The sequence below is a fragment of the Salmo salar genome, chromosome 12, assembly GCF_965601325.2.
Source record: "Salmo salar chromosome 12, fSalSal1, whole genome shotgun sequence".
Lineage (NCBI taxonomy): Eukaryota > Metazoa > Chordata > Actinopteri > Salmoniformes > Salmonidae > Salmo > Salmo salar.
In genome coordinates, this window is record NC_138302.1 from 88,280,657 (window position 1) to 88,308,569 (window position 27,913).

At 43.1% G+C, this 27,913-nt stretch overlaps 1 protein-coding gene across 1 annotated transcript in view; it reads left to right on the forward strand.

The window, feature by feature from the left end:
* Nucleotides 1-7,729: 7,729 nt before the first annotated feature.
* LOC106565964 (kazrin) overlaps nt 7,730-27,913 on the forward strand; it is a 465,997-nt gene continuing 445,813 nt past the window's right edge. The window contains exon 1 of the mRNA XM_014133666.3: nt 7,730-8,173. Coding sequence (XP_013989141.2) covers nt 7,804-8,173 — 370 coding nt within the window. The 5' untranslated portion in view covers nt 7,730-7,803. The remainder of the gene's footprint in view (nt 8,174-27,913) is intronic.

Consider the following 27,913-nt stretch of genomic DNA (forward strand, 5'->3'; position numbering starts at 1 on the left):
ACTGGATGGTAGGCCGTTGTATCGCCATCACATTAATGCTGCTTTGCCATGAATATGCTTAGAGACAGGTTCTGGCCAGCGTGCGTCTGTGCTGAGAGGAGTTGTCCAAGGCCCATCCGCCACAACCTCACACACATTAATGGCCTATCAAGCTCACTCACCAGACAAGCTGCAATAAACCATACTAGTCACAGGATAATTGGAATGTATTTTGGACTAGAACTTCTCTAATGCATTTGTTGTACTGGAAAGGTGTGTGGAGCTTTGAGGTTGATAGGTGAATGAGGAATCTAATGTAATGTGTGAATTTTATTTATTCAGTGGGCTGGTGCAACATGTTTTTCTTTCCCCTGGTGCCATGGCGGTATGGTTTATGGTTCCCCGTGGGCTGGTGTTGTTGTTTATGGGTGCTCTGTGTGGAGAGGTGCGCTGTGCCATGCCCCGGCTGTCAGAATGAAATATCACTGCACTCACTCTTGATTGCGGTGTACGGGGCCTCGTCGGATTCATAAAAATGCAATCCCATGCAGCTCTGTACCAGCCAGCCAGGGAGCACTAAATAAACTACGATACAGAGGAAAGCAGGCCGATTTAAGAAGTGCATGGACACACACCACAGGAGGCTGCTGAGGGAAAGACGACTCATAATAATTCTGCTCCAGCCATTATCACGAGCCCGTCCTCCCCAATTAAGGTGTCACCAACTTCCTGTGACACACACATTTGGTGTGACACACTGTAGCTGCTACTGCTACTGCACGTGTATGTGCTGATATATAGTACCATGATATACCATGATGTACCATTATATACAGTATAGTACCATGACATATAGTACCATGACATATATATATATATATATAGTACCATGATATATAGTAACATTATATACAGTATAGTACCATGATATATAGTACTATTATATTCAGTACCATGCAAATTCTGAATGACCAGATGCACATAACACCATGAGACCACAGTATTCATCATTTGTGAATCTAGATCGGAACATATCCTATTCCTGAAGGGGTGCAGTTTCTGCATTTCTGTAAGCAACATTGCTCTGTAACCCTCATTGTTCCAAACACTCAGCTCATCCTAAAGCCTGAGGAGTATAGTAATCTGTCTTCTCTATAGAATGTGTCAGCGAGCTCTGTGGGAGGGGTATGACTGTTGCTGCGCACACATCACAGCACACAGCCTTCTGTGATCTAAAAAAGCATTCCCAGTCCTGACTTGCTGTTCAAAGAGAATGGCATTTTCCTTTATATCCCAGCACACGGACCAAAAAGGCAATTTTCTGATGTTGAATGTTATTTAACAAGGCAAGTCAGTTAAGAACAATTTCTTATTTACAATGACGGCCTACCAAAAGGCAAAAGGCCTCCTGTAGGGACAGGGGCCTGGGATCAAAAATAAAACAATTTAAATATAGGACAAAACACACATCACAACACTACATAAAGAGAGACCTAAGACAACAACATAGCAAGGCAGCAACACATGACAACACAACATGGTAGCAACACAACATGACAACAACATGGTAGCAACACAAAACATGGTGCAAACATTATTGGGCACAGACAACAGCCCAAAGGGCAAGAAGGTAGAGATACATCACACAAAGCAGCCACAACTGTCAGTAAGAGTGTCCATGATTGAGTCTCTGAATGAAGAGATAAACCTGTCCAGTTTGAGTGTTTGTTGTAGCTCGTTCCAGTTGCTAGCTGGAATTGTACCTTACATGGTGAAAAATACACATTGATTTCATGTATATCCCACCAGGAGCAAATCTGGTGTTTTTAGATCACATTAAAGCTATATTTATCAGGTTTGAAGGTAAGACCCAGATTCAGACTGTGTTGGAGTAACAATGTTTATTACAGCAACAGGGCAGGATAACAACAGGTCAAGGCAGGCAGGGTTGATAACCAGAGTAGTAGGGGAAAGGTACAGGACGGCAGGCAGGCTCAGGGTCAGGTCAGGCAGAGGTTGGTAATCCAGAGGTGGGGCAAAGGTACAGGATGGCAGGCAGGCTCAGGGTCAGGTCAGGCAGAGGTTGGTAATCCAGAGGTGGAGCAAAGGTACAGGACGGCAGGCAGGCTCAGGGTCAGGTCAGGCAGAGGTTGGTAATCCAGAGGTGGGGCAAAGGTACAGGATGGCAGGAGCAGTGGTGAAGCTGTAATAAACATTGTTACTCTGACACAGACTACATCTGGGTCTTACCTTCAAACCTGATAGTACAAACTGGCCATGACTGACACAGTAGACCCGGGCCAGCTGCGCAAAGCCTTCTCTTCCCAAGGAGCCACCATCGGGAGGAAGTGAAGTGGCTTGGGCCTTGTTGGACACCTCCCGAAGGTCCTGGTACTCCGCGGGAATGGCGGAGAGGTCCGGGGCACCTTCCAAGCACGCAGGAAGACGTCCCGGGGCAGGTTGCGCTGACTTCAGACACTGGGCGCGGCAGAATGGACTCCTGCCCATGATGGCACCAGTAGACCAGTTGATGAGGGGATTGTGTTGCTGGAGCCAAGAGAATCCCAATACCATGGGAATCTGAGGAGACTTGATGAGCAGGAATTGAATAGTCTTGCTGTGATTCCCTGACACCCGTAGCTTGATGGGAGTGGTAATATGAGTGACCTGGCCTATAGAGAGCCCGTCCAGCGCTCTGACATCCATGGGAGTGGAGAGGGGCTGAGTGGGGATGTTCAGCTCAGAAGCCAAGGTAGTGTCCAAAAAACTCTCATTGGCCCCAGAGTCAATGAGGACCCGGAGAGATTTATACTGGTTTCCCCACAGAAGAATGGCATGAACAGGGGTGCGAGCAAGAGAAGCAGGAAAGTTCTCCATATGGCCCACGAGTACTCGCTCCTACCAGTGAGCCTGATCTTTTTAAAGGACAAGAGGACACAAAATGACAAAGAGTCCCGCAGTACAGACAACACTTCGTGTTGATCCTGTATTGCCATTCCCCTGGCGATAGCCCAGCTCTACCTAGTTGCATAGGCTCGGGAAGCGGTGACTCAGCCATCTTCGGCGACTCTTGGGGAAGGTTGGGAAGCCTCGGGTTCTCTCGGCAAGATTGATATATATCAATCAAACAGGGTTTATTAAAAATAGACACAAACAAATAGAAGAACATGTTTCAGTTTAATACAACGGCTGTTGATGCTGAAAAAGCTTTCAACTTTCCAGCTTAAATAATTAATTTGATAAAAAATATGATATAAATGTCCTAATGCAAAAAATATAGTACATTATCTGATGAAATTGCTTTAGAAAGGGGCACAAGACAAGAATGTCCTCTCTTCCCCCCTCCTGTTTGCACTGGCACTTGAACCGCTTGCAAAAAGAATTAGACAGGATTTGGTAAATATTAATCAAAACTTATTTTAAAATGTATTTGCAGATGATCTACTGATATACCTGACCAATATAGAAAACTCAATGTCCTCCTTGCTAAAAATATTTTTATAAAATCTCCAGAGGGTGGTGCGGTCTGCCCAACGCATCACCGGGGGCAAACTACCTGTCCCCCAGGACACCTACAGCACCCGATGTCACAGGAAGGCCAAAAAGATCATCAATGACATCAACCATCCAAGCCACTGCCTGTTCACCCCGTTATCATCCAGAAGGCGAGGTCAGTACAGGTGCATCAAAGCGGGACAGAGAGACTGAAAACAGCTTCTATCTCAAGGCTATCAGACTGTTAAATAGCCATCAGTAGGCAGCTTCCACACAGTTATGTAACCCTGCACCTTAGAGGCTGCTGCCCCATATACATAGACTTGAAATCACTGGCCACTTAATAATGGAACAATAGTCACTTTAATGATGTTTACATATTTTTGCTTTATTCATCTCATATCTATATACTGTATTCTATTCTACTGTATTTTAGTCTATTCCACGCCGACATTGCTCATCCTAATATTTATATATTCCATTGTTTTACTTTTAGATTTGTGTGTATTGTTAGATATTACTGCACTGTTGGAGCTAGAAACACAAGCATTTCGCTACACCCACAATAACATCTGCTAAACATGTGTATGTGACAAATAACATTTTATTTGATTTCTCAGGAGATCAAATGTACGTGGAAAAAAAATCATGGCAAAAGGCCAAAGAAAAAGAACAACTCGTGATCTACAGCAATCCTTTAACTGCATTACAAAAAAATATAAAACACTTAGGATGCTTAATAGGTGACAACAAACAACAAATATATAAAGATAACTTAATCACATCACTCAACAATATGAAAGCAGATCTAATTAGATGGCACTATCTTCCCATAAATCTAAGAGGTAGAATAAACCTCTTCAGAATGGCATGGCTTCCAAATTACCCCACCGAAGACATTCTTTAAAAACATATACTCTGTCATAAGACTTTATATGGGCAAATAAAACTCATAGAATAAAAATGAAAGTTTGAAATCTTCCTGAGTCAGAGGGTGGTTTTAACCTTGGACTTGGAATTGTATCAACCTGCCACCCAGGGCTTTTATTCCACCCAGGGCTTGACCACCCAGGGCTTTTATACCACCCAGGGCTTTTATACCACCCAGGGCTTTTATACCACCCAGGGCTTTTATACCACCCAGGGCTTGACCACCCAGGGCTTTTATACCACCCAGGGCTCATCCCCAGAATTTTTAACCTGTCTGTTTTCTAAGGATAAAGCTAAGAACATGAGCAACTTCATAGTTAAGAACACTATAACAATAATATTTCGTTTTCCATGTGGACCAATTTATCTGTGAATTCTGAAAAGCTATCCAAGGATTGTTCCATAGGGTTGGGTTTTAAGGGAGCGATATTGGTTCTAAAACCCAACCCTATGGAACAATCCTTGGATAGCTTTTCAGAATTCACAGATAAATTGGTCCACATGGAAAACTAAAAGCATAGAAACCGTAAATGACTTGGTAATAGGAAATAAATGTATTTCCATGACAGAATTAAAAATCAATGTTGGACTGACCAATGCAGATATTTTCAAATAGATACCAGTTAAAAGGTTAATAACAAGACATTTCAAATTGAATCTATTGGACATCAGAGCAATCTGAAGGGGATCCTATTTGAGTCAGAAAAAGATGTTCATATGATAGGTAAGATATTCAAAACCTTGCCTATCCAACTGACAAAAAATAACTTATATTGGCACAAGATGGAAGGAATGTTGAAACATAACTAACAAGATGACAGTTAAAGAAAATGTAGGCTTAATCCAGTATAAACAAATATATAGAATGAATTACACAAGACAAAAATCACAAATTCTAGAGCACAACGACAGAGTCATGTCTTAAGTGTAAACTAATAATTACTAAATTATCCATGATTTCTGGGAAAGCTATAAAGTCCAAAAGTTATGGGCAGAGATAGAAAGTTGGCTGTCAGAAGTATTACAATGTAAATGTACTTTTAATCCATCTGTCTGCATATTTCAAGACATGTTATATGAGGGTGCAGTGAGATACTTTTCTGTCAATCATCTTGAAAAAACATATTCGTAAAAACTGGAAATCACCCAATCCTCCGTCGTTAACACAAAGGAATGGTCAAATGCTTTATTATCTAAATGTTGATACTGCGTGGGTGGCACAGAGGAACAAAATGGTGCAGTTTGAGGCCATGTGGCGGAGAGTGATGCGGGCGCTGGAGATGGGGGTGTGAACAGATGGGTCTGGGTAGGGGTGATGTTGTGGATGTTACTGTATGCTTTGTATTGTAAAAAAAATACAAACATAAATAAAACTAAAAAACTAAAAAAAGAGAATGGCCAATGAAGTTAGAGGGGATGAATAATGAATTCCAACGGACATCAGTCTGACTTACAGATGTCGGATCTTAATTTGATCACCCTGTTGCAGGAGAACTTGCCTGCAATGCAGGAAATGTAAAACTTGTGTGAGGTTTAAAAGGCTTCTGAAGTTAGATTTTCCCGTACAAAAATGTATCAAATGTATAATAATTGACATTTCCTTTTGCTGCAGGATTATTTTAATAATAATACATTGTACTTATATAGCACTTTTCAAAGTTTCTTTACAATTGTAGAAATTATTTTCCTGCTGTAGCAAACTGGCTCAAATTAAGATCCTACATCTGTAGGCAGGGATTTCAGTGAGGAGCCATCTTCTCTGTGTTGCTTGTCATTGCTCATGTCATACCACAACTGAGCCTGTCCCATAGACTCAGTTAATTTATGTCTCTATAGGTATGATTTGCCTCTGATATAGGGCAGCTGTCCATCTATACGAGTGTTTGTGAGATGAGGGTACTTTTTACCTGCAGTGGTATGTTAGGGTGGGTGTGGTGTCAGATATCTACACGTTTTTGTATGAGGTTAACTGTTCACCTACTTGAATGTCTTAGATTGGCTGAATCTTCACCTGCAGACAGTAAAGCATGTGCATGCCTATGGCTAATTATTCACTTGGCCAAGCAAATATGGCCAGATCTGTTCACCTGCGTTGTCACCTGCTTTAGCCTGCCAGCCGAGGGCTGATCTCCCAGAGTGGCTGTTGGAGTGTCCTGCTGCAACGTTTCCTTTCAAAACAGAAGGATGTGACGTGAGTGCCATAGTCAGGTCCCCTGTGTGTAAGCTCTTAACAGCACAGCAGTGTGACAGAGGGCTCAGTGACAATGGGCTTCCTGGGAATGTTTTGCTAACAGGGAAATGGACTGTTAAACGGAGGAGCTGGCTGACATCCTGCAGAAGGGTCAGGACCCAAACAGAACAGAGAAAGAGAGGTGGACTCACTGAGAGGAATATTATGGGTTTTGTCCCTTCATTGTGTAGGAATAAGTGTGTCATAATGTGTCTGAGGGTGGTTTCCATGCCAACCCTTAAATAAATAATGGGCACTTTACGCTTCAAGGTGCCTCAGGATCTGAAGTATTATTGTCTCAATGTAATTGGATATTCCTTTCATGCCTATGTATAATATCCTTCATTTCAACTTGTTGATGTATCTTCGCAGTTACTGTAGGTGGACATATATGTATTTTCAGATACTTATAATCATTGGCACTCATCTCATCAGATGCAACAGCGGAGCACTTTGTTTCCACACTACATTCATAATGGGTTCGAGGAAGCTACAGTGTGTGCTCCTTTTCACCTCATATTCAGTGTTTCTGGTTGTGCTTTTTGAAAAGCGAAGCCTCGGGTAACAAATATAGAATTCAGACTTTTACGCAACCTCTTTCTTTCTCCCGCATCCCTTTTCCCAGCGCCAGGGAGAAATGAAGAGCTGGGGTTGCAGAAATCCGTTTCGCAGCAGCTCAGGCTCTAAGATGGATAGAGGTGGTTTGCATGGGGAGAGGGAGAGAGCGAGGGAACGAGAGAAAGAGATTATTAGGGATATAGAGAGGGGAGGAGGAAGGGAGGGTGGGCAGTGGGAGGAGAGAATGGGGGCATGCAAAACAGATCAGATAACAACAATTGTTTTTCCACTATCCTTTCCCAGAGGCTGCTGCCTACTACCTACTCCCAGGGAGAGAGAGAAAGAGAGGGAAGTGTGACTTTCACCTGCTGGAGACAACCAGCCTCTCTCTGCTCTGCTCCTCTCTCAGCCTGCAGCTACCAAACCTGCTGTCAGCCTCTCACAGACACAGAGCAAGATCACAGCACTACTGAAACAGCTGCACTCAGGGCTGCTTTCTCCAACACTCCTGCACTCTCTCACTCTAACATACACACACAGGCACGTCCAGAACACTACCACGCAAGCGCTCCTCACACACTCACGCAGGCAGGCACACCCCCTCTCATTATATGTGCAGTGAGAAGCTCTGCTCTGCTTGTGTGGGTGTGAGCAGTGGGCTGTGTTTCTCTCTGGCAGCAACAGCAGCACTAGCAGCAGGACTGGTCCAGTGGAGGGCAGTCACCTCACTCTCTCCAGACTCCAGGACAGCTCATCCCCGGGACTCGGGAAGCCCTCAACAAGCCTTTCTCTCTCTATTTCTTGTTCTGTCTCTCTCCATTCTCACTCTCTCTCTGCTTCGTCGTGACGCAGTGTTTCTGACCTTCATTCCCCTAGTGCACGCAGTGTGGACCAGTGGGACAGCCATGGAGGATACCCTCACCTGCAGCCCCACCACCTTTTCCCAGGTGTTTGGACGTCAGGGACAGCTCATGCAGGCCAGTGAGTAACCAAACCAACCTACCCCATTATTAAACATGTCAGTGTTTTATCCCCCATCGGCTGCCTGGAGATCGCGCCCAGATCAGATCGTTAACAAGCCTGCTCTATCTGTCAGTTTTAACGGATCTCCTAGCTGTCACTGCCACCTTAGTTCAGCTGGTGCTTGGAGGCAACAATGACTGTTTCAGACAGAGCAAGGCTGAGATCTCATGGGATTGCTGTTGCACTTCTACAGTCTCTTTGGAGTAGAGGGGTGGTTTGTATGTAGGTTGATATTAAGGGAGTTTGCAGAGATCTGTGTACAGGGGCTTTAGGTAAAGTGTAAGGTGCACAAACCCTTGCAGGATGTTGTTTTGTTTTTGTGCCCATGAGGAAATATGCGGTTTGTGTAGCAGCTGGTACTCATGGTTAATATCTGTTGCTGTGCTGAGTTGTAGCACTAGCAGGGCTGATTTTACATATCCAGTGTTCAGCATAGAGAGGGAGGCATGACATCATAGCAGTGTAATCTCACAACAGCGTAATCTCCACAGCGCAGGGGAAAAGGGGATACCTAGTCAGTTGTACAACTGAAATGTGTCTTCCACATTTAACCCAGCCCCAGAGAGGTGCAGGGGGCTACCTTAATCGACATCCACGTCATCGGCGCCCGGGGAAAAGTGGGTTAACTGCCTTACTCAGAACAACAGGTTTTTACCTTGTCAGCTTGGGGACTCGATCCAGCAACCTTTCGGTTACTGGCCCAACACTCCTACCGGCCAGGCTACCTGCCGCCCCAGATACATACCACTGTTCTTTTCACAGAACATCTGAAATCTATATTGTGCCCTTGTTTGACAAGTTAAAATATCACTGGGAATTCCATCTTCGTCAAACTGCCTGCTTTCAAGACAGCATTTTTTTTTTACTACAATAGCAAGGCAGCAGTGGATCAGGCCCTGAGAGACTATGTAGGAAATGTACATTGCCCAGACTGATGTCTAAATTACTGAGAGCTGAATCCATGACATTATCAGTAAAATGAACACATGCGTTGAAAGCACTCTGCAACTGTTTGATCATATCAATCATGTTTGGCTGATATTCAGGGTCATCTAGCTCCTGAATGCAGATTATTTCCCTTGAGAGAGGACCAGAGATTGGCTTATGTCAGCCTGGTCTGCCTTAATCTGGGATCTCTCTCTCTCTCTCTCTCTCTCAGGGGCTTTATTGGCATGGGGAACGCATGTTTACATTACCAAAGAAAGGAAATTGATGAACAAAAGTGAAATAAACAATAAAAAGTGAACAGTAAATATTATACTCCAAAATAAGTAAATACAACGTTCCAAAAGAATAAAGACATTTCAAATGTCATAATATGTCTATATACAGACTTGTAACGATGTGCAAATAAATATATGCTGTATTTACAATGGTGTTTGTTCTTCACTGGTTGCCCTTTTCTTGTGGCAACAGGTCACAAATCTTGCTGCTGTGATATTTCACCCAATATCGAAATTGGATTTGTTTTCAAATTCTTTGTAGGTCTGTGTAATCTGAGGGAAATATATGTCTCTAATATGGTCATACAGTACATTTGGCAGGAGGTTAGGAAGTGCAGCTCAGTTTCCACCTAATTTTGTGGTCAGTGTGAGCCAGGTCTGCCTACGGCAGCCTTTCTCAATAGCAAGACTATGCTCACTGAGTCTGTACATAGTCAAAGCTTTCCTTAATTTGGGGTCAGTCACAGTGGTCGGGTATTCTGCCACTGTGTACTCTCTGTTTAGGGCCAAATAACATTCTAGTTTGCTCTGTTTTTTTGTTAATTCTTTCGAATGTGTCAAGTAATTATCTTTTTGTTTTCTCATGATTTGGTTGGGTCTAATTGTGTTGCTGTCCTAGGGGTCTGTGGGGTCTGTTAGTGAACAGAGCCCCAGGACCAGCTTGCTTAGGGGCCTCTTCTCCAGGTTAATCTCTCTGTAGGCGATGGCTTTGTTATGGAAGGTTTGGGAATCGCTTCCTTTTAGGAGGTTGTTGAATTTAACGTCTCTTTTCTGGATTTTGATAATTAGCGGGTATTGGCCTAATTCTGCTCTACATGCATTATTTGGTGTTTTACGTTGTACACTGAGGATATTTTTGCAGAATTCTGCATGCAGAGTCTCAATTTCATGTTTGTCCCATTTTGTCTCTCTCTAGCCAACGTCTTGCAAAGAGAACTTACCCACTTCCTTTCCCCTCTACCATTAATACAAACTGACTCTTCACACATGTATGTTGGGTAATGAGGAGGGCGTTGGGGAGATTAAACAGTGCCAGAGCAGTCAGAGAAAAGACAGAGGCCTGTACGGTGCTGCCACTTTCTCTCTGAAGTTAAAGTTCTTGCTTCATAGTTCAAGAGGATTTCTGCTCCACCGGATCTTCTAATCAGATAGACCCCTAGTCTAGATTCAGAAATGTGTTATCAACAGACACACAGTATTAAAAAAACAATTAGATTGCGAACACACGGTATTAAAGCATAATGCGCAAACAGAGAGTTGTTTGTGATAATGAGAACATAACTCACTAACACATGTTCCTTGGCAGGGTGTAATGAGCTGTGGTGCGGTGCAGTCTAGTGGATCTGCTATCTCTTCTGTTATTGTGCTTTATTTAGCCGACTCGCTGCTGGGCCGTGCAGTGATTTGATGAGATAAATGAGCTAATCCAGCCCGGTGGTGTATTGTCATTGTTATTGCCGAGAGAGTGTCTCTCTCTGTTCCTCTCTTCTCTTTGCATAAGAGCAGCCTTATATAAATAATGCTCTTTGTTTGAGTGTATCTGTGGACTCATTAAGTGTGTTTGGTATTCATGGGCGTATTACTGTCGGAGGGGTGACAGGGCCCTGATTAATATTCTGCCTCTGACTGGGCATCTCAGGAGGCTCAAATCCTCTTCACTAAGTGTGTGCTGGGTTTTGAAGTGCTGCTGATGATGACTCTTCTGTTGTATCTAGGAGAGCCGAGCTAGGCTTTATTATATAGGACAAACCTTTATCTCTCTTACACACACACACACACACACACACAGTCCTGATTTATTCACACACACCGCTGCTACCGTATGTGGCTAATCTCAAATGCTGTCACATTTGATGCCTAACACTTATCTTTCTCTTTGAGTGTGGGGGAACATTCAGTACACAATTGAGCTTTAAGATGGCTTAGAATTTTTTTTCATAATAGTAGGCCTAGTCGAGGTACAGTGTGTACCATGCTAAATGGAAATGTGCTTTTGCACTTACGCAAATGAAGGGTTTGATTGAGTCACACCGACTGTACTGTAGCTTGGTTTGTACTATCACGCCCACTCTGCCTAACCAAACCTATTAAGCTAATGCAATTACTGTATGCAAATCAGCTATTCAGTGAAGTTGCTTTAATATTTCATGTTTTTGAACAGGTTAGAATTCTAAGACAGAACCTCTTTTTTGTTGTTGTCACAAAACATTGTACACTACCGTTCAAAAGTTTGGGGTCACTTAGAAATGTCCTTGTTTTTGAAAGAAAAGCTATTTTTTTTGTCCATTTAAAATAACATCAAATTGATCAGAAATACAGTGTAGACGTTGTTAATGTTGTAAATGACTATTGTAGCTGGAAACGGCTGATTTTTAATGGAATATCTACATAGGCGTACAGAGGCCCATTATCAGCAACCATCACTCCTGTGTTCCAAAGGCACGTTGTGTTAGCTAATCCAAGTTGATCATTTTAAAAGGATAATTGATCATTAGAAAACCATTTTGCAATTATGTTAGCACAACTGAAAACTGTTGCTCTGATTAAAGAAGAAATAAAACTGGCCTTCTTTAGACTAGTTGAGTATCTGGAGCATCAGCATTTGTGGGTTTGATTACAGGCTTAAAATGGCCAGAAACAAATAACTTTCTTCTGAAACTCATCAGTCTATTCTTGTTCTGAGAAATAAAGGCTATTCCATGCAATAAATTGCCAAGAAACTGGAGATCTCGTACAACGCTGTGTACTACTCCCTTCACAGAACAGTGCACACTGGCCCTAACCAGAATAGAAAGAGGAGTGGGAGGCCCCGGCGCACAACTGAGCAAGAGGACAAGTACATTAGAGTGTCTAGTTTGAGAAACAGACGCCTCACAAGTCCTCAACCTGCAGCTTCATTAAATAGTATGCGCAAAACACCAGTCTGAACGTCAACAGTGAAGAGGCAACTCCGGGATGCTGGCCTTCTAGGCAGAGTTGCAAAGAAAAACCATGTCTCAGACTGGCCAATAAAAAGAAAAGATTAAGATGGGCAAAAGAACACAGACATTGGACAGAGGAAGATTGCAAAAAAGTGTTTTGGACAGATGAAACATTCGTGAGATGCAGAAAAAAATGAAAAGATGCTGGAGGAGTGTTTGACACCATCTGTCAAGCATGGTGGAGGCAATGTGATGGTCTGGGGGTGCTTTGGTGGTGGTAAACTGGGAGATGTGTACAGGGTAAAAGGGATCGTGAAGAAGGAAGGCTATCACACTGTGAACAGAGCTTAATTGGAGCCAATTTCCTCCTACAACAGGATAATGCACAGCTCCAAACTATGCAAGAACTATTTAGGGAAGAAGCAGTCAGCTGATATTCTGTATATAATGGAGTGGCCAGCATAGTCACCAGATCTCAACCCTATTGAGCTGTTGTGGGAGCAGCTTGACCGTATGGTACATAAGAAGTGCCCATCAAGGCAATCCAACTTGTGGGAGGTGCTTCAGGAAGCATGGGGTGAGATCTCTTCAGATTACCTCAACAAATTGACAACTAGAATGCCAAAGGTCTGCAAGGCTGTAATTGTTGCAAATGGAGGATTCTTTGACGAAAGTAAAGTTTGAAGGACACAATTATTATTTCAATTACAAATCATTATTTATAACCTTGTTAACGTCTTGACTATATTTCCTATTTATTTTTCAACTCATTTAATGTATGTTTTCATGGAAAACAAGGACATTTCTAAGTGACCCCAAACTTTTGAAAGGTAGTGTAGGTTTTTGGCAGCATGATTATCATCACCTATCAATATTGAATGAATTTGATCAGTAACAGGTTTATATTTCAATTCCACTCTCTAGGTTTGTCTTTCAATGTGATTCTCTGCTCCTCAACAACATTGGAAGAGTTGCTGTAACATTGCAGTCAGTGTCATTATGTATAGGGACTGCACACCCTCCCACTCATAGAATTAACTCAAAATAATGTTTACAACCACACATACTAAGAACTGTAGAGACCCTGTGTTAATAAACTTTGATATTGAGTTTGCCACTTCAGCATGCTTTTGTGGCACAGTCGATGCCACGCAGGGCCTTGGGCCAGAAGGTTGACGGTTCGCCCACCAACACGAACGAGCTCACTTTCCCTGCCTATTTCAATAGGCCAACACTATGATCAGAGCCGTCTGTAGACAATGATCAACTAGGGAAATATCTGATTTTGTAAATGTGGATGCCATATTTATAATTATATAAAATATGCTAAAACATTTCCGCCAACAGGTTTCTGTGCCAATGATCCACACAACCAATAAACAAAGCCTTCCGGCTTCAGGCGCTTCAATATCATGGTTTACGTTCTTTAATACCACAATAATTATGCCAATAATATCAACAAACAGAAAATACACCCCTCCCTACCTTGTACCCAGTATAGAAGGCTTGGCTTGACAATCTCCGAATGTCATTAAACGTTTTAGTGTTTTGTAACAGATGTCTCTTTCCATTCATCAAATGGCCGCTGCACAGTTGGAATTGATTGGTTTTATACTGTATGTCAGTAAAAACATTTACATATGGTACAGTATTCAGACCCCTTGACTTTTTCCACATTTTGTTACGTTACAGCCTATTCTAAAATTGATTAAATATTTTTTTCCCCTCAACAATCTACACACAATACCCCATAATGACAAAGGGAAAACTGGTTTTTAGAATTTTTGGTAATTAAAAATAAAAACAGAAATACCTTATTTAAGTAAGTATTCAGACCCTTTTCTATGAGAATAAAAAATGTAGTAAAGCTGTATCCTGTTTCCATTGATCATCTTTGAGATGTTTCTACAACTTGATTGGAGTCCACCTGTGGAAAAGTTAAATTGATTGGACATGATTTAGAAAGGCACACCGCTGTCTATTTAAGTTCCCACTGTTGACATTTCATGTCAGAGCAAAAACCAAGCCATGAGGTCGAAGAAATTGTCCATAGAGCTCCGAGACAGGTTTGTGTCGAGGCACTCCTCAGTAAATGGCACATGACAGCCCGCTTGGAGTTTGCCAAAAGGCACCTAAAGACTCTCAAACCATGAGAAACAAGATTTTCTGATCTGATGATACCAAGATTGAACTCTTTGGCCTGAAAGCCAAGCGGTGAAGCATGGTGTCATATCGCCTTATCTCTGCTTGCTGGTCACCATAGCTGTACCCACTCGTAGCATGCGTTCCAGCAGGTATATCTCACTTGTCACCCCCAAAGCCAATTCCTCCTTTGGCCGCCTCTCCTTCCAGTTCAATGACTGGAACGAACTACAAAAATCTCTGAAACTGGAAACACTTATCTCCCTCACTAGCTTTAAGCACCAGCTGTCAGAGCAGCTCACAGATCACTGCACCTGTACATAGCCCATCTATAAATAGCCCATACCACTACCTCTTCCCCTACTGTATTTATTTATTTAGCTCCTTTGCACCCCAGTATTTCTACTTTGCACACTCATCTACTGTCAAATCTACCATTCCAGTGTTTTAATTGCTATATTGTATTTACTTTGCCACCATGGCCTATTTATTGCCTTTACCTCCCTTATCTCACCTCATTTGCTCACATTGTATATAGACTTATTTTTATACTGTATTATTGACTGTATGTTTGTTTTACTCCATGTGTAACTCTGTGTTGTTAAATGTGTCAAACTGCTTTGCTTTATCTTGGCCAGGTCGCAGTTGTAAATGAGAACTTGTTCTCAACTTGCCTACCTGGTTAAATAAAGGTGAAATAAAAATAAAATAAATACAAATGGTGGTGGCAGCATCATGCTGTGGGAATGTTTTTCAGCGGCAGGGACTAGGAGACTAGTCAGGATCAAGGAACGGTTCAATGGAGAAAAGTACAGAGAGATCCTTGATGAAAACCTGCTCCAGAGCGCTCAGAACCTCCGACTGGGGTGAAGGTTCTCCTACCAACAGGACAACGACCCTAATCACACAGCCAAGATAAAGCAGAAGTGGCATCGAGACAAGTCTCTGAATGTCCTTGAGGGGCCCAGCCAGAGCCCGGACTTGAACCCAATCTAACGTCTCTGGAGAGACCTGAAAATAGCTGTGCAGTGACGCTCCCCATCCAACCTGACAGAGCTTGAGAGGATCTGCAGAGAAGAATGGGAGAAACTCGCCAAATACAGGTGTATCAAGCCTGCAGCGTCGTACCCAAGAAGACTCGAGGCTGTATTCGCTGCCAAAGGTGCTTCAAAAAAGTGCTGAGTAAAAGGTCTGAATACTTATGTAAATGTAATATTTCAGTAAAAAAATATCACGGCCAATATTCCAACCCTCTCTCTGTGTGCCCAGACTGACCACTAAAACATTACTGTCATCTTCCTATTAGAGTCACAGTCAGACAATTGATATTGTTGGCATTATCCTTAGTTCCTTTTCCTTTGTCATTATGGGGTATGTGTGTAGATTAATGTGGGGGAAAAAACGATTTAATCCATTTTAGAATAAGGCTGAAATGTGAAAAAAGTCAAGGGGTCTGAATACTTTCCGAATGCACTGTATATACACACAGTACAAAGATTTTTAAATGTGACCAGGATTGCACAATAAAGTCGGACTTATTCCATTGTGGTCCCTATTGTCACACCAGTCGTCGCTTTGGCTGTCCAGCTCAGGCGTTCGACGTCGCCGGCCTTCTAGGTGCTGCCGAACCTACTGCTGGCAAACGCCCTTTACTCGTCAACCCCAAACTTGTCTCATCATCATTACACACACCTGGTTCCAATCCCCACTCTATCACTGTATATATACTCCCTCTGTCATTTGTCTTTGTCGGTCATTGTAAATGTTACTTGTTTTCCTGAGAGGAATCACTCCCACTACTTCCTGAGTGCTTTATATTTTGCACTTTGTGTTCGCCCTGTGCCTTTTTGTTTATGAAGATATATTTTGAGCACAACAGCGTTTGGGTTTCATCCCACTTTGATCTATGGCGCTTAAATAAATGCAGTAGTTCTAAACCTGCGACTGCCTCCTGCCTACTCCTCTCTACACCAGTGACTGCCTCCTGCCTACTCCTCTCTACACCAGTGACTGCCTCCTGCCTACTCCTCTCTACACCAGTGACTGCCTCCTGCCTACTCCTCTCTACACCAGTGACTGCCTCCTGCCTACTCCTCTCTACACCAGTGACTGCCTCCTGCCTACTCCTCTCTACACCAGTGACTGCCTCCTGCCTACTCCTCTCTACAACAGTGACTGCCTCCTGCCTACTCCTCTCTACACCAGTGACATCTATTATTTTTTTTACATAAATACATATACAATTACATAGATACAGACATCAAAATGTTCTACTGTTCACACATTAGCCAGCTTTTGACATTCTTTTTAAAAGAGGTTATGGTTGGTATGGCTTTGAGTTGCTATGGTAGTTTGTTCCACTCAACAGCGCCGGTATATCTTCTTTTCAGATAGACTCATATTTAAAACAGTGAAAATTAGAGTCTCTGTCTCTGGTATTATGCTGGTGGACGTCTCTAACTAATAAAAATAGTTGGATAGGTACCTGGGGGCTGAGTCTGTGATAATTCAGACCAAGTTTAATTAATACTACTCTTTTTTTAAACAGATAGCAAGCCTAGCTGCTTAAAATGCTCAACCTCCAGATGAATAGGAAGGGTGAGTTTAAGTGCAATTCCTAGACGCTTGTTTTGGCTGGTCTGTAACTTATTCTTTATATGTGTGGGACTGCTGGTGATGCATGGGTGGACTGGGACAAAAATTCAGCCCTGGCATTTTACCCACACCAGGCCACATCACACCACTCGCTACTTACACCCACACAGGCGGTAGTGCTACTGACACATAAGATAAGCAGTACACTACAGTACAGGGTCTCTCAACCTTTACTGTACTAGTGACTGGCAAAACATGACCTGCCTCCTATTTTTAACCAGCTAATTTGGAGTCTGGAGATACAACTCACCACTATAACTGGGCCTCTGAGTCTATTTTCTCAGCAGCTGGTCTGTCATTTCTCACAGATGTAGATGTAGACACAGCACTAGCAGAACCAGAACTTTTAGCAAATACTGTAAGTCGTTAATTTCAGACATTTAGCAGCGTCGGCCTCAAGAATCGGCACCAACTTTTTCGGCACCAACTTTCTGTTTTTTATGATCCATGATCTTATGTTCTGACTGAGTGACTGACAAAGAGAGCGGGTCTCACTCTCTTTGATGATGCGCGTTTGACTTTGAATGTGAATTTACGCCACCTCAGCCAATCAGAAAACCGGGCAGCCCATCTTGGTAGAGGGGCCGACCGATGCCCACTGGTCAGCCAAATGCTCAATATAGATTATTATAACAACAGAGATTGTATTTAAAAAAAATAAATAAAAATTGACCAGCCCACCCTAATAAAACAAGGTCCGGCCCTTCTGGCATTTGCCAGAATTGCCAGACGGCCAATCTGCCCATGCCATGATGCGCAGGCATAATCAAAGTGACACTGGACTAGCACACATGCCAGAGTCTTTAAGGTGTCTATAGCTACCTTTCCGTCCAATTGGCGACCGATTTTCTCAATATTCTAAAATCTGCATACAAGCAATATGCGCATTTTCCCATCAGAGTTGTGCTTCCATCACATTGACTTGTTGCAGATAAAAGTCTGTGCGTAAATACAGTTGAAGTCGGAAGTTAACATACACTTAGGTTGGAGTTATTAAAACTCATTTTTCAACCGCTCCACAAATTTCTTGTTAACAATCTATAGTTTTGGCAAGTTGGTTAGGACATCTACTTTGTGCGTGACACAAGTAATTTTTCCAACAATTGTTTACAGACAGATTATTTCACTTATAATTCACTGTATCACAATTCCAGTGGGTCAGAAGTTTACATGCATTAAGTTGACTGTGCCTTAAACAGCTTGGAAAATTCCAGAAAATGATGTCATGGCATTAGAATCTTCTGATAGGCTAACTGACATCATTTGAGTGAATTGGAGGTGTACCTGTGGATGTATTTCAAGGCCTACCTTCAAACTCAGTGCCTCTTTGCTTGACATCATGGGAACATCAAAAGAAATCAGCCAAGACCTCAGAAAAAAAATTGTAGACCTCCACAAGTCTGGTTCATCCTTGGGAGCAATTTCCAAATGCCTGAAGGTACCACATTCATCTGTACAAACAATAGTACACAAGTATAAACACCATGGGACCATGCAGCCATCATACCACTCAGGAAGGAGACGTGTTCTGTCTCCTGGAGATGAACGTACTTTGGTGCGAATGGTGCAAATCAATCCCAGAACAACAGCAAAAGACCTTGTGAAGATGCTTGAGGAAACGGGTAGAAAAGTATCTATATCCACAGTAAAACAAGTCCTATATCAACATAACCTGAAAGGCCGCTAGGCAAGGAAGAAGCCACTGCTCCAAAACCTCCATAAAAAAGCCAGACTACGGTTTGCAAGTGCACATGGGGACAAAGATTGTACTTTTTGGAGATATGTCCTCTGGTCTGATGAAACAAAAATAGAACTATTTGGCCATAATGACCATTATGTTTGGAGGATAAAGGGGAAGCTTGCACCCGAAGAACACCATCCCAACCGTGAAGCACGGGGATGGCAGCATCATGTTGTGGGGGTGCTTTGCTGCAGGAGGGACTGGTGCACTTCACAAAATAGATGGCATCATGCGGAAAGAAAATGATGTGGATATATTGAAGCAACATCTCAAGACATCAGTCAGGAAGTTAAAGCTTGGTCGCAAATGGGTCTTCCAAATGAACAATGACCCCAAGCATACTTCCAAAGTTGTGGCAAAATGGCTTAAGGACAATAAAGTCAAGGTATTGGAGTGGCCATCACAAAGCCCTGACCTCAATCCTATAGAAAATGTGTGGGCAGAACTGAAAAAGCGTGTGCGAGCAAGGAGGCCTACAAACCTAACTCAGTTACACCAGCTCTGTCAGGAGGAATGGGCCAAACTTCACCCAACTTATTGTGGAAAGCTTGTGGAAGGCTACCTGAAACATTTGACCCAAGTTAAACAATTTAAAGGCAATGCTACCAAATACTAATTGAGTGTATGTAAACTTCTGACCCACTGGGAATGTGATGAAAGAAATAAAAGCTGAAATAAATCATTCGTTCTGCTATTATTCTGACATTTCACATTCTTAAAATAAAGTGGTGATCCTAACTGACCTAAGACAGGGAATTTTTTTTACAAGGATTAAATGTCAGGAATTGTGATAACTGAGTTTAAATGCATTTGGCATAGGTGTATGTAAACTTCCGACTTCAACTGTACATAGTGCACATCAAAATAACTTTTGCAGTTCAATTCCCATCTACCGAATAAATAATACAAGTGAAATGAGTTTCCATGGCATTTTAAACCCTAGGCCTACTGATTGTTTTGCCACAAAAAATGTTGCGTAGGTTTAGCGAATGTCCCACTCTGGTATTGGCACCCGCGCTCTAGCCCACAGCTCGCAGATACAGTGATGCACCTGGCCTCTTCACTGCCTATAAGCTATTCCTATTCGTTCTTGTGGATTCATATTGAAAATTGATGCAGCTTTGAATGCTTTTATGTGTGGTATAAGTGCTAGTTAGCCTATTGCAGATCTGTACAAATGATCCACCAACCGCTATTGTCTATATAAATGGTGGATAGAGGGCAGGATAGACAGTTAGACTAGTAATCGATATTGACCTGTGGTATAGTAAAAGTTAGCGAGTGGAAAAGCATAGTGCATAAGGGAAATACCAAAACACCTTGATATAGGGGAGGTGCATGGAAGCAGATGTGGAAATATGTGGATGGATGTGGATGGATGAAATTATATAGTAAAACCTGCAAAAGAGCTCATGTAAACCAGGGAAAAAACGCACTACCCTCCCCTGTGCCCAATAAAAAAACACACAGCCCTCCCCAAAGCAAAAAATATATTAGAAAACCCTCCCCTATTTTGACCCCCCCCCCCCCAGTAAATGTTTAACTGTCCTTTACATGAAAACAGTTTTTACCAACTAAGATTACACAGATCTCCAATCCTGACAGCATTGTTTTATGTGGGACCAGAGTTTAATCTTGCCTAAAGCTAGTGCCAAGCAAAACCACTGTATCTGGAAACTATTTTTTTGTTGTTGGAATTATTAAATATTTTGCAATTTTCTTTATTCTGTATGAACAGTCCCTGTTCCGCATGTTTTCATCTTAAGTTTTGGGCAATGTTTTGTCCCACTTTGTTCCTCCAAAAAAACGCTGGTGGTGCAAACACATTTCACAAGGGCCTATAAAGTTGGGAGATTGCCTTTAATGCGTGCCATCACTCAAATCGATGCCATAGAGCTGGGGTCTGCTCTGGCTAAATGCCCCTCTGCTGTACTGTAATGTCCTATGGAGAAGTTCCAGTCACCTTTCTGCTCCACTGGGTTCCAGTGATGAGAGGACAGAGGGAAAACAAGGTTATCAGCAGATTAAAGTCTATCGAGCCTATAACTCTTCATACTGTCCTCATCCCCTCTGAGAGAGAGAGAGAGAGAGAGAGAGAGAGAGAGAGAGGTTGGCGCAAGGCCAATATTCCAACCCTCTCTCTGTGTGCCCAGACTGACCACTAAAACATTACTGTCATCTTCCTATTAGAGTCACAGTCAAAAACAATTGTCACAGTGGTTTTCATATCTCTATTAGATTAGAGGTCCTTATTGACCGTGGTTGCTGGATATCTCCAGTGATGCTGGTAATTACCATCAGAGCCCATACAGGCTTAAGTTAGACCTCTCTCTCTCTCTGTGGTCTAATCTCCCATATTGGATTTCAGCACTACATTAGTGCATTTGATTGCACAGATGGGCAGGCCTCATGTCTCTAATGGTCACTGTGTAAGAACTGGGTCTGTGGGACTGTGCGTGGGACTGTGTTTGTGCGTGCACTTGTGCGTACGTGTGTGTGTGTGAACCTTTACTGACTCAGGGTAGTCAATACTGTGTATTTATGAAAATTGCCTTCAGAAAGTATTCATACCCCTTGACTTATTCCACATTATGTTGTGTTACAGCCTGAATTCAGAATGGATTACAAAGATATATGTATATCACCTATCTACACACAATACCCAATAATGACAAAGTGAAAACATGTATTTTGACATTTTTGCTAAATAATTGAAAATTAAATACAGAAATATCTAATTTACATAAGTATTCACACCCCTAAGTTAATGCTTAGGTAGAAGCACATTTGGTAGTGATTACAGCTGTGAGTTTTTCTGGGTAAGTCTAAGAACTTTCAACATCTGGATTGTGCAGCATTTTCCCATTTTTCTTTTCCAAATTCTTCAAGCTGTGTCAAATTGGTTGTTGATCTTTGCTAGACAACCATTTGAAGGTCTTGCCGTACATTTTCAAGTAGATTTAAGTAAAAACCGCCACTCAGGAACATTCACTGTCTTCTTGGTAAGCAACTCCAGTGTACATTTGGTGTTGTGTTTTAGGTTATTGTCCTGTTGAAAGATGAATTCATCTCTCAGTGTCTGGTGGAAAGCAGACTGAACCAGGTTTTCCTCTAGGATTTTGCCTGTGCTTAGCTCCATTCTGTTTGTTTTTTTTATCCTGAAAAATTCCCTAGTCCTTAATGATTACAAGCATACACATAACATGATGAAAATATGGAGAGTGGTACTTAGTAATGTATTGTATTTGCCCCAAACATTACACTTTGTATTCAGGACAGAAAGTTAATTGCTTTGCCACATTTTTGTTGCAGTATTACTTTAGTGCCTTGTTGCAAACAGGATGCATGTTTTGGAATAGTTTTATTCTGTACAGGCTTCCCTCTTTTCCCTCTGTCAATTAGGTTAGTATTGTGGAGTAACTACAATGTTGTTGATCCATCCTCTGTTTTTTCCTATCACAGCCATTAAACTCTGTAACTGTTTTAAAGTCACCATTGGCCTCGTGAAATCCCTGAGTGGTTTCCTTCCTCTCCAGCAACTGAGTCAGGAAGGAGGCATGTATCTTTGTATTGGCTGGGTGTATTGATACACCATCTAAAGTGTAATTATTCACTTCGCCATGCTGAAAGGGATATTCAGTGTCTGCTTTTTTTTTTATTTGACCCATCTACCAATAGGTGCCCTTCTTTGCTAGGCATTGGAAAACCCCTGTGGTCTTTGTGTTTGAAATTCACTGCTCGACTGAAGGACCATACAGATAATAATATGTGTGGGGTACAGAGATGAGGTAGTCATTGAAAAATCATGTTAAACACTATCGTACAAAGAGTGTGTCCATGCAACTTATGTGACAGATCTTTACTCCTGAACTCATGTAGGCTTGCCATAGCAAAGGGGTTGAATACTTATTGGCTCAAGACATTTCAGCTTTTCATTTTTTATTCATTTGTAAAATAATCCACAACAGAAAATCCACTTTGACGATGGGGTATTGTGTGCAGGCCAGTGACAAAAAAAGCTAAACGTAACCCATATTAAATTCAGGCTATAACACAAAAAAAATTACAAAAAGTAAAGGGGTGTGAAAACTTTTTGAAGACACTGTGTGTATGCATGTACTGTATGCATGTGTGCGTCTGTCTGCATGACTAGTGACTGACTGTCACGGTTGTTGTCGGTGAATGAGGACCAAAACGCAGCAGGTACGTGAATGCTCATCTTGATTTTTAATTACTCTCAAAAATGAACATACAAAATAACAAAACACGAAAAACGAACACTCGACAAATAGACAGTCTGGTAAGGCACAAGGCTATACACAGAATAATCACCCACAAATCACACACACAAACACACCCTAATATAGGGGACTCTCAATCAAAGGCAGATAGACAACACCTGCCTTCAACTGAGAGTCCCAACCCCAATTAACCAAACATAGACATACACTCACTAGACTCCACATAGAACTACCTAGACATAAACCAAAACCCGAAAATACTAAATCAAACACCCTTTACACAAACACACCACCCCAAACCACATAAAACAAATACCCCCTGCCACGCCCTGACCAAACTACAAAACAATTAACCTTATATACTGGCCAGGACGTGACAGTACCCCCCCCCCCTTAAAGGTGCTACCCCAGAAGCACCTTAACAAAAAATAACCCCAAGCAACACCAACAAAAAGTCCCCTTTTCTAAAGGGAGGGAAGGGAGGGTGGCTGCCGTCAACGACGGCACTGTGCTACACCCCCCCTCCCCAACCCACCTATTTCTGGAGGTGGCTCTGGTTCCGGCCGTTCCAGGCTGTCGGGCCACTCTGGCATCGCCGGGGGGCAGTCGGGCCAGTCTGGCATCGCCGGGGGGCAGTCGGGCCAGTCTGGCATCGCCGGGGGGCAGTCGGGGCAGTCTGGCATCGCCGGGGGGCAGTCGGGGCAGTCTGGCATCGCCGGGGGGCAGTCGGGGCAGTCTGGCAATCGCCGGGGGGCAGTCGGGGCAGTCTGGCAATTCGGGACAGTCTGGGCAGTCTGGCAATTCGGGACAGTCTGGGCAGTCTGGCAATTCGGGACAGTCTGGGCACCAGTCTGGGCAGTCTGGCAATTCGGGACAGTCTGGGCAGTCTGGCAATTCGGGACAGTCTGGGCAGTCTGGCAATTCGGGACAGTCTGGGCAGTCTGGCCACTCCGGACAGTTCAGCGCAGTCTGGCCACTCGGGACAGTTCAGCGCAGTCTGGCCACTCCGGACAGTTCAGCGCAGTCTGGCCACTCCGGCAGTTCAGCGCAGTCTGGCCACTCCGGCAGTTCAGCGCAGTCTGACCTCTCTGACGACTGTTGACTGGCGGGCAGCTCTGACGATGACTGTTGACTGGCGGGCAGCTCTGACGATGACTGTTGACTGGCGGGCAGCTCTGACGATGACTGTTGACTGGCGGGCAGCTCTGACGATGACTGTTGACTGGCGGGCAGCTCTGACGATGACTGTTGACTGGCGGGCAGCTCTGACGATGACTGTTGACTGGCAGCTCTGACGATGACTGTTGACTGGCGGGCAGCTCTGACGATGACTGTTGACTGGCGGGCAGCTCTGACGATGACTGTTGACTGGCGAGGCTGGGTTGACGCACTTGTAGCCTGGTGCGTGGTGCTGGTACTGGGCTTACCAGATTATGTACACCCACCTCCAGGCTAGTGCGGGGAGCGGGAACAGGACGAGTCGGACTGGGTTGACGCACTTCCGGGTCCGCACGAGAGACAGGAGCTGGAAACCCAGGGCTATGGAGGCGCACAGTTGGTCTCGATCTTACCTCCTGCACAACCCGTCTTGGCTGGATGGAACTAGTAGCCCTGTACGAGCGGGGTGCCCGTACAGGGCAGACTGGGCTGTGCAGGGGCCTGATGGTAGCCGTGCGTAGAGCGGGAGTTGGGTAGCCTGGTCCTCGGAGGCGTACCGGCGACCAGATACGCTGCACAGGCATCCTCCTACCAGGCTGGATGCCCGCTCTAGCACGGCACCTGCGAGGGGCTGGAATAACGCGCACCGGACTGTGCGTGCGTATGGGTAAGAGTGCGCTCCTCAGCGAAACATAGCGCTCTCCACCCCATGCGCTCCTCCATATAACCACGAGTAGCTGGCTTCCGGCTCTTCTTACGCCTAGCCAAACTACCCGTGTGCCCCCCCCCCAACATTTTCTTGGGGGTGCCTCTCGTGCTTCTCCTTCAGCGCGTACTTGGCATCGTACCACCGCCTCTCTGCCTTGGCTGCCTCAATTTCCCACTGCGGGCGTCGATAATCCCCAGCCTGGTGCCAAGGTCCGGCCCCGTCCAGAACTTCCTCCCAAGTCCACTTCTCCCGCCAGTCCAACTCGAACTCCGTCTGCTCCTTCCTCTGCTGCTTGGTCCTTTGGTGGTGGGTGATTCTGTCACGGTTGTTGTCGGTGAATGAGGACCAAAACGCAGCAGGTACGTGAATGCTCATCTTGATTTTTAATTACTCTCAAAAATGAACATACAAAATAACAAAACACGAAAAACGAACACTCGACAAATAGACAGTCTGGTAAGGCACAAGGCTATACACAGAATAATCACCCACAAATCACACACACAAACACACCCTAATATATGGGACTCTCAATCAAAGGCAGATAGACAACACCTGCCTTCAACTGAGAGTCCCAACCCCAATTAACCAAACATAGACATACACTCACTAGACTCCACATAGAACTACCTAGACATAAACCAAAACCCGAAAATACTAAATCAAACACCCTTTACACAAACACACCACCCCGAACCACATAAAACAAATACCCCCTGCCACGCCCTGACCAAACTACAAAACAATTAACCTTATATACTGGCCAGGACGTGACACTGACAGACCTGGGTTCAAATACTGTTTCAAATATCTCAATTACTTTCACATACATTCAAAGTAAGTAGTCATGTATATTTTATTTGAAAATACAAGTAGTTTAACATTTTAAGGTATCTGAAAATACACTTGGAAAGTAATTGAAAATATTAAAATACACTGACTCAAATACAATCCCATGCATTTAACACAGGCATTTGAAAATAGTATTTTAAACTACTCACAAATACAATTGAGTTGACTATTTGGTTTTTACAAATATCCATTCAAATACTTAAATAAAAGTAGTTGTTTTTGGGCTGTGTATTTGAAAATACTAAAATACACAGAAAAAAATATTTTAAATACCAGATACTCATATACACATGTCATCATTGAGATTGAGCAGACAGACAGACACCGGCTGATGCCAGAGGACAGTATCCCTTTATGGAGTACAGACCCAGTGACAGATTTTGATTTGATTTGATGCTTTTGATGTGCCTGTGTTGCTCATATTTTCACACATTGCATTGCAGTATCGTTTCTCTCTTCCATACTGATTTACCTTTGGGCTTCTTTAGAACTCTGTATCTCTTTTGTTTCTCTCTCTTTTACTCAGAAGCACACACACACACACACACACACACCTCTGACACAGCCTCAATTTCACACCTTCCTGCATTTCTGCAGATAGTAATGGGTAATTCCCTTTTCTTTTGTGATAAAAATGTAATATGCTGTCTACAGTATGTTATCAAAGTGGTTGTACTCAGGAAGAGTGGCTTGTTACGAGAGAGTTGCTTTCATACTCCGATGCTCAAGCTGTCTTAAGATCTGGGCCTCGTTTTCCAGTTGCGAAATAACTTAAGCATTACTATGATCGTACCAGATGCATCGTTATTTAGGAGCCAACTTTTTAAGAGTGCTTCCCATACAAGCACGTAGAGAGAACATTTGGTAAGTGCGTCTTAGACCATGTGTCGATACTGATAGGATCGAAAGAAAAGCAGCACTGCTCTCGGATCAGCTCCTAGAGAGATATTATCACTACCACCTATGGCTGCAAATGGGCTATTGTGTGCGAGTCTGCTTATTACGCGTAAACATTAATAATGCACTAAATAAAAAAATTGGGCACATTATTGCGCACACATTGTCATATCATGAAACACATTGAGGCAAAAATGACAGACCGTAGCCTAGTCGCAATTATATACAACATTAAAAAGTTCTGCTTCCTGACAAACTCTTAGCTTCACCTTATGTTGCGGAATTATTTTGGCAAGCTTACTGTAAGTGGTGCACACATGCACTGATACATTCCCATTAGCATACAATTCACCCTGGTTCAGGCTTTTAAGCGTTTAATTGAATGTTTGGGATGCAACAGTATGTGCTAATTGAAAGTCTACCTCAGGATAAAGGTTGATGTTGTTTTACTGAAAATAGAAACAGCAGGAGCAACTTTTTCATTATACTATAACTCTGCTCACAGATGCTACGTTAATGAAAACTCCACTGAACCTTCATACAAGATAATTAAAAGTCATGTTGCCAAGGGTTACATTTAGAGTTAACCTTTAGAAACCACAGGTTTACAAGCTTTTCCTTTTGTAAGAAATAACCTTTTTTTAGTGGTGAAGAATGGTCTGCCATTGCCACAGCAAAATAAATATAATCCTATTTTAAATGTCTTCTGAATCCAATATGCATTGAGGCGGTCCAGTTAAACTATCATTACCTACTTAAATTGTTACAAACATGCACACTCTGCTCTGTGCACTCCCATTCACTCCCATGTGTGTGGCGTGTGCCCTGCATGTTAAAGAGCTAGCCACTGGGGCTCTGTGTGTGAAGACTATATATTTCATCACAACAGGAGCACATCCACCATAGCCTAACTATGGATGCACTAATTCATATAGATCAAGAATTTCTTGTATGTTCTATGGCCTCTGCTCTATAGGTGCCAGTGCTATGGGTGATGTGCTATAGGGGTTTTGCTATGGAGTGTGTAACCTTCTACATGCAATGGGTGTGTTTGCTATAAATATTGGATTTAAGAGCAAGCACTCTTGTGTTATGACCTCTGTACTATAAAGGTATTGTCCTCCAGTATGGGTGTTTGTACTATTGGTTCCATGCTCTG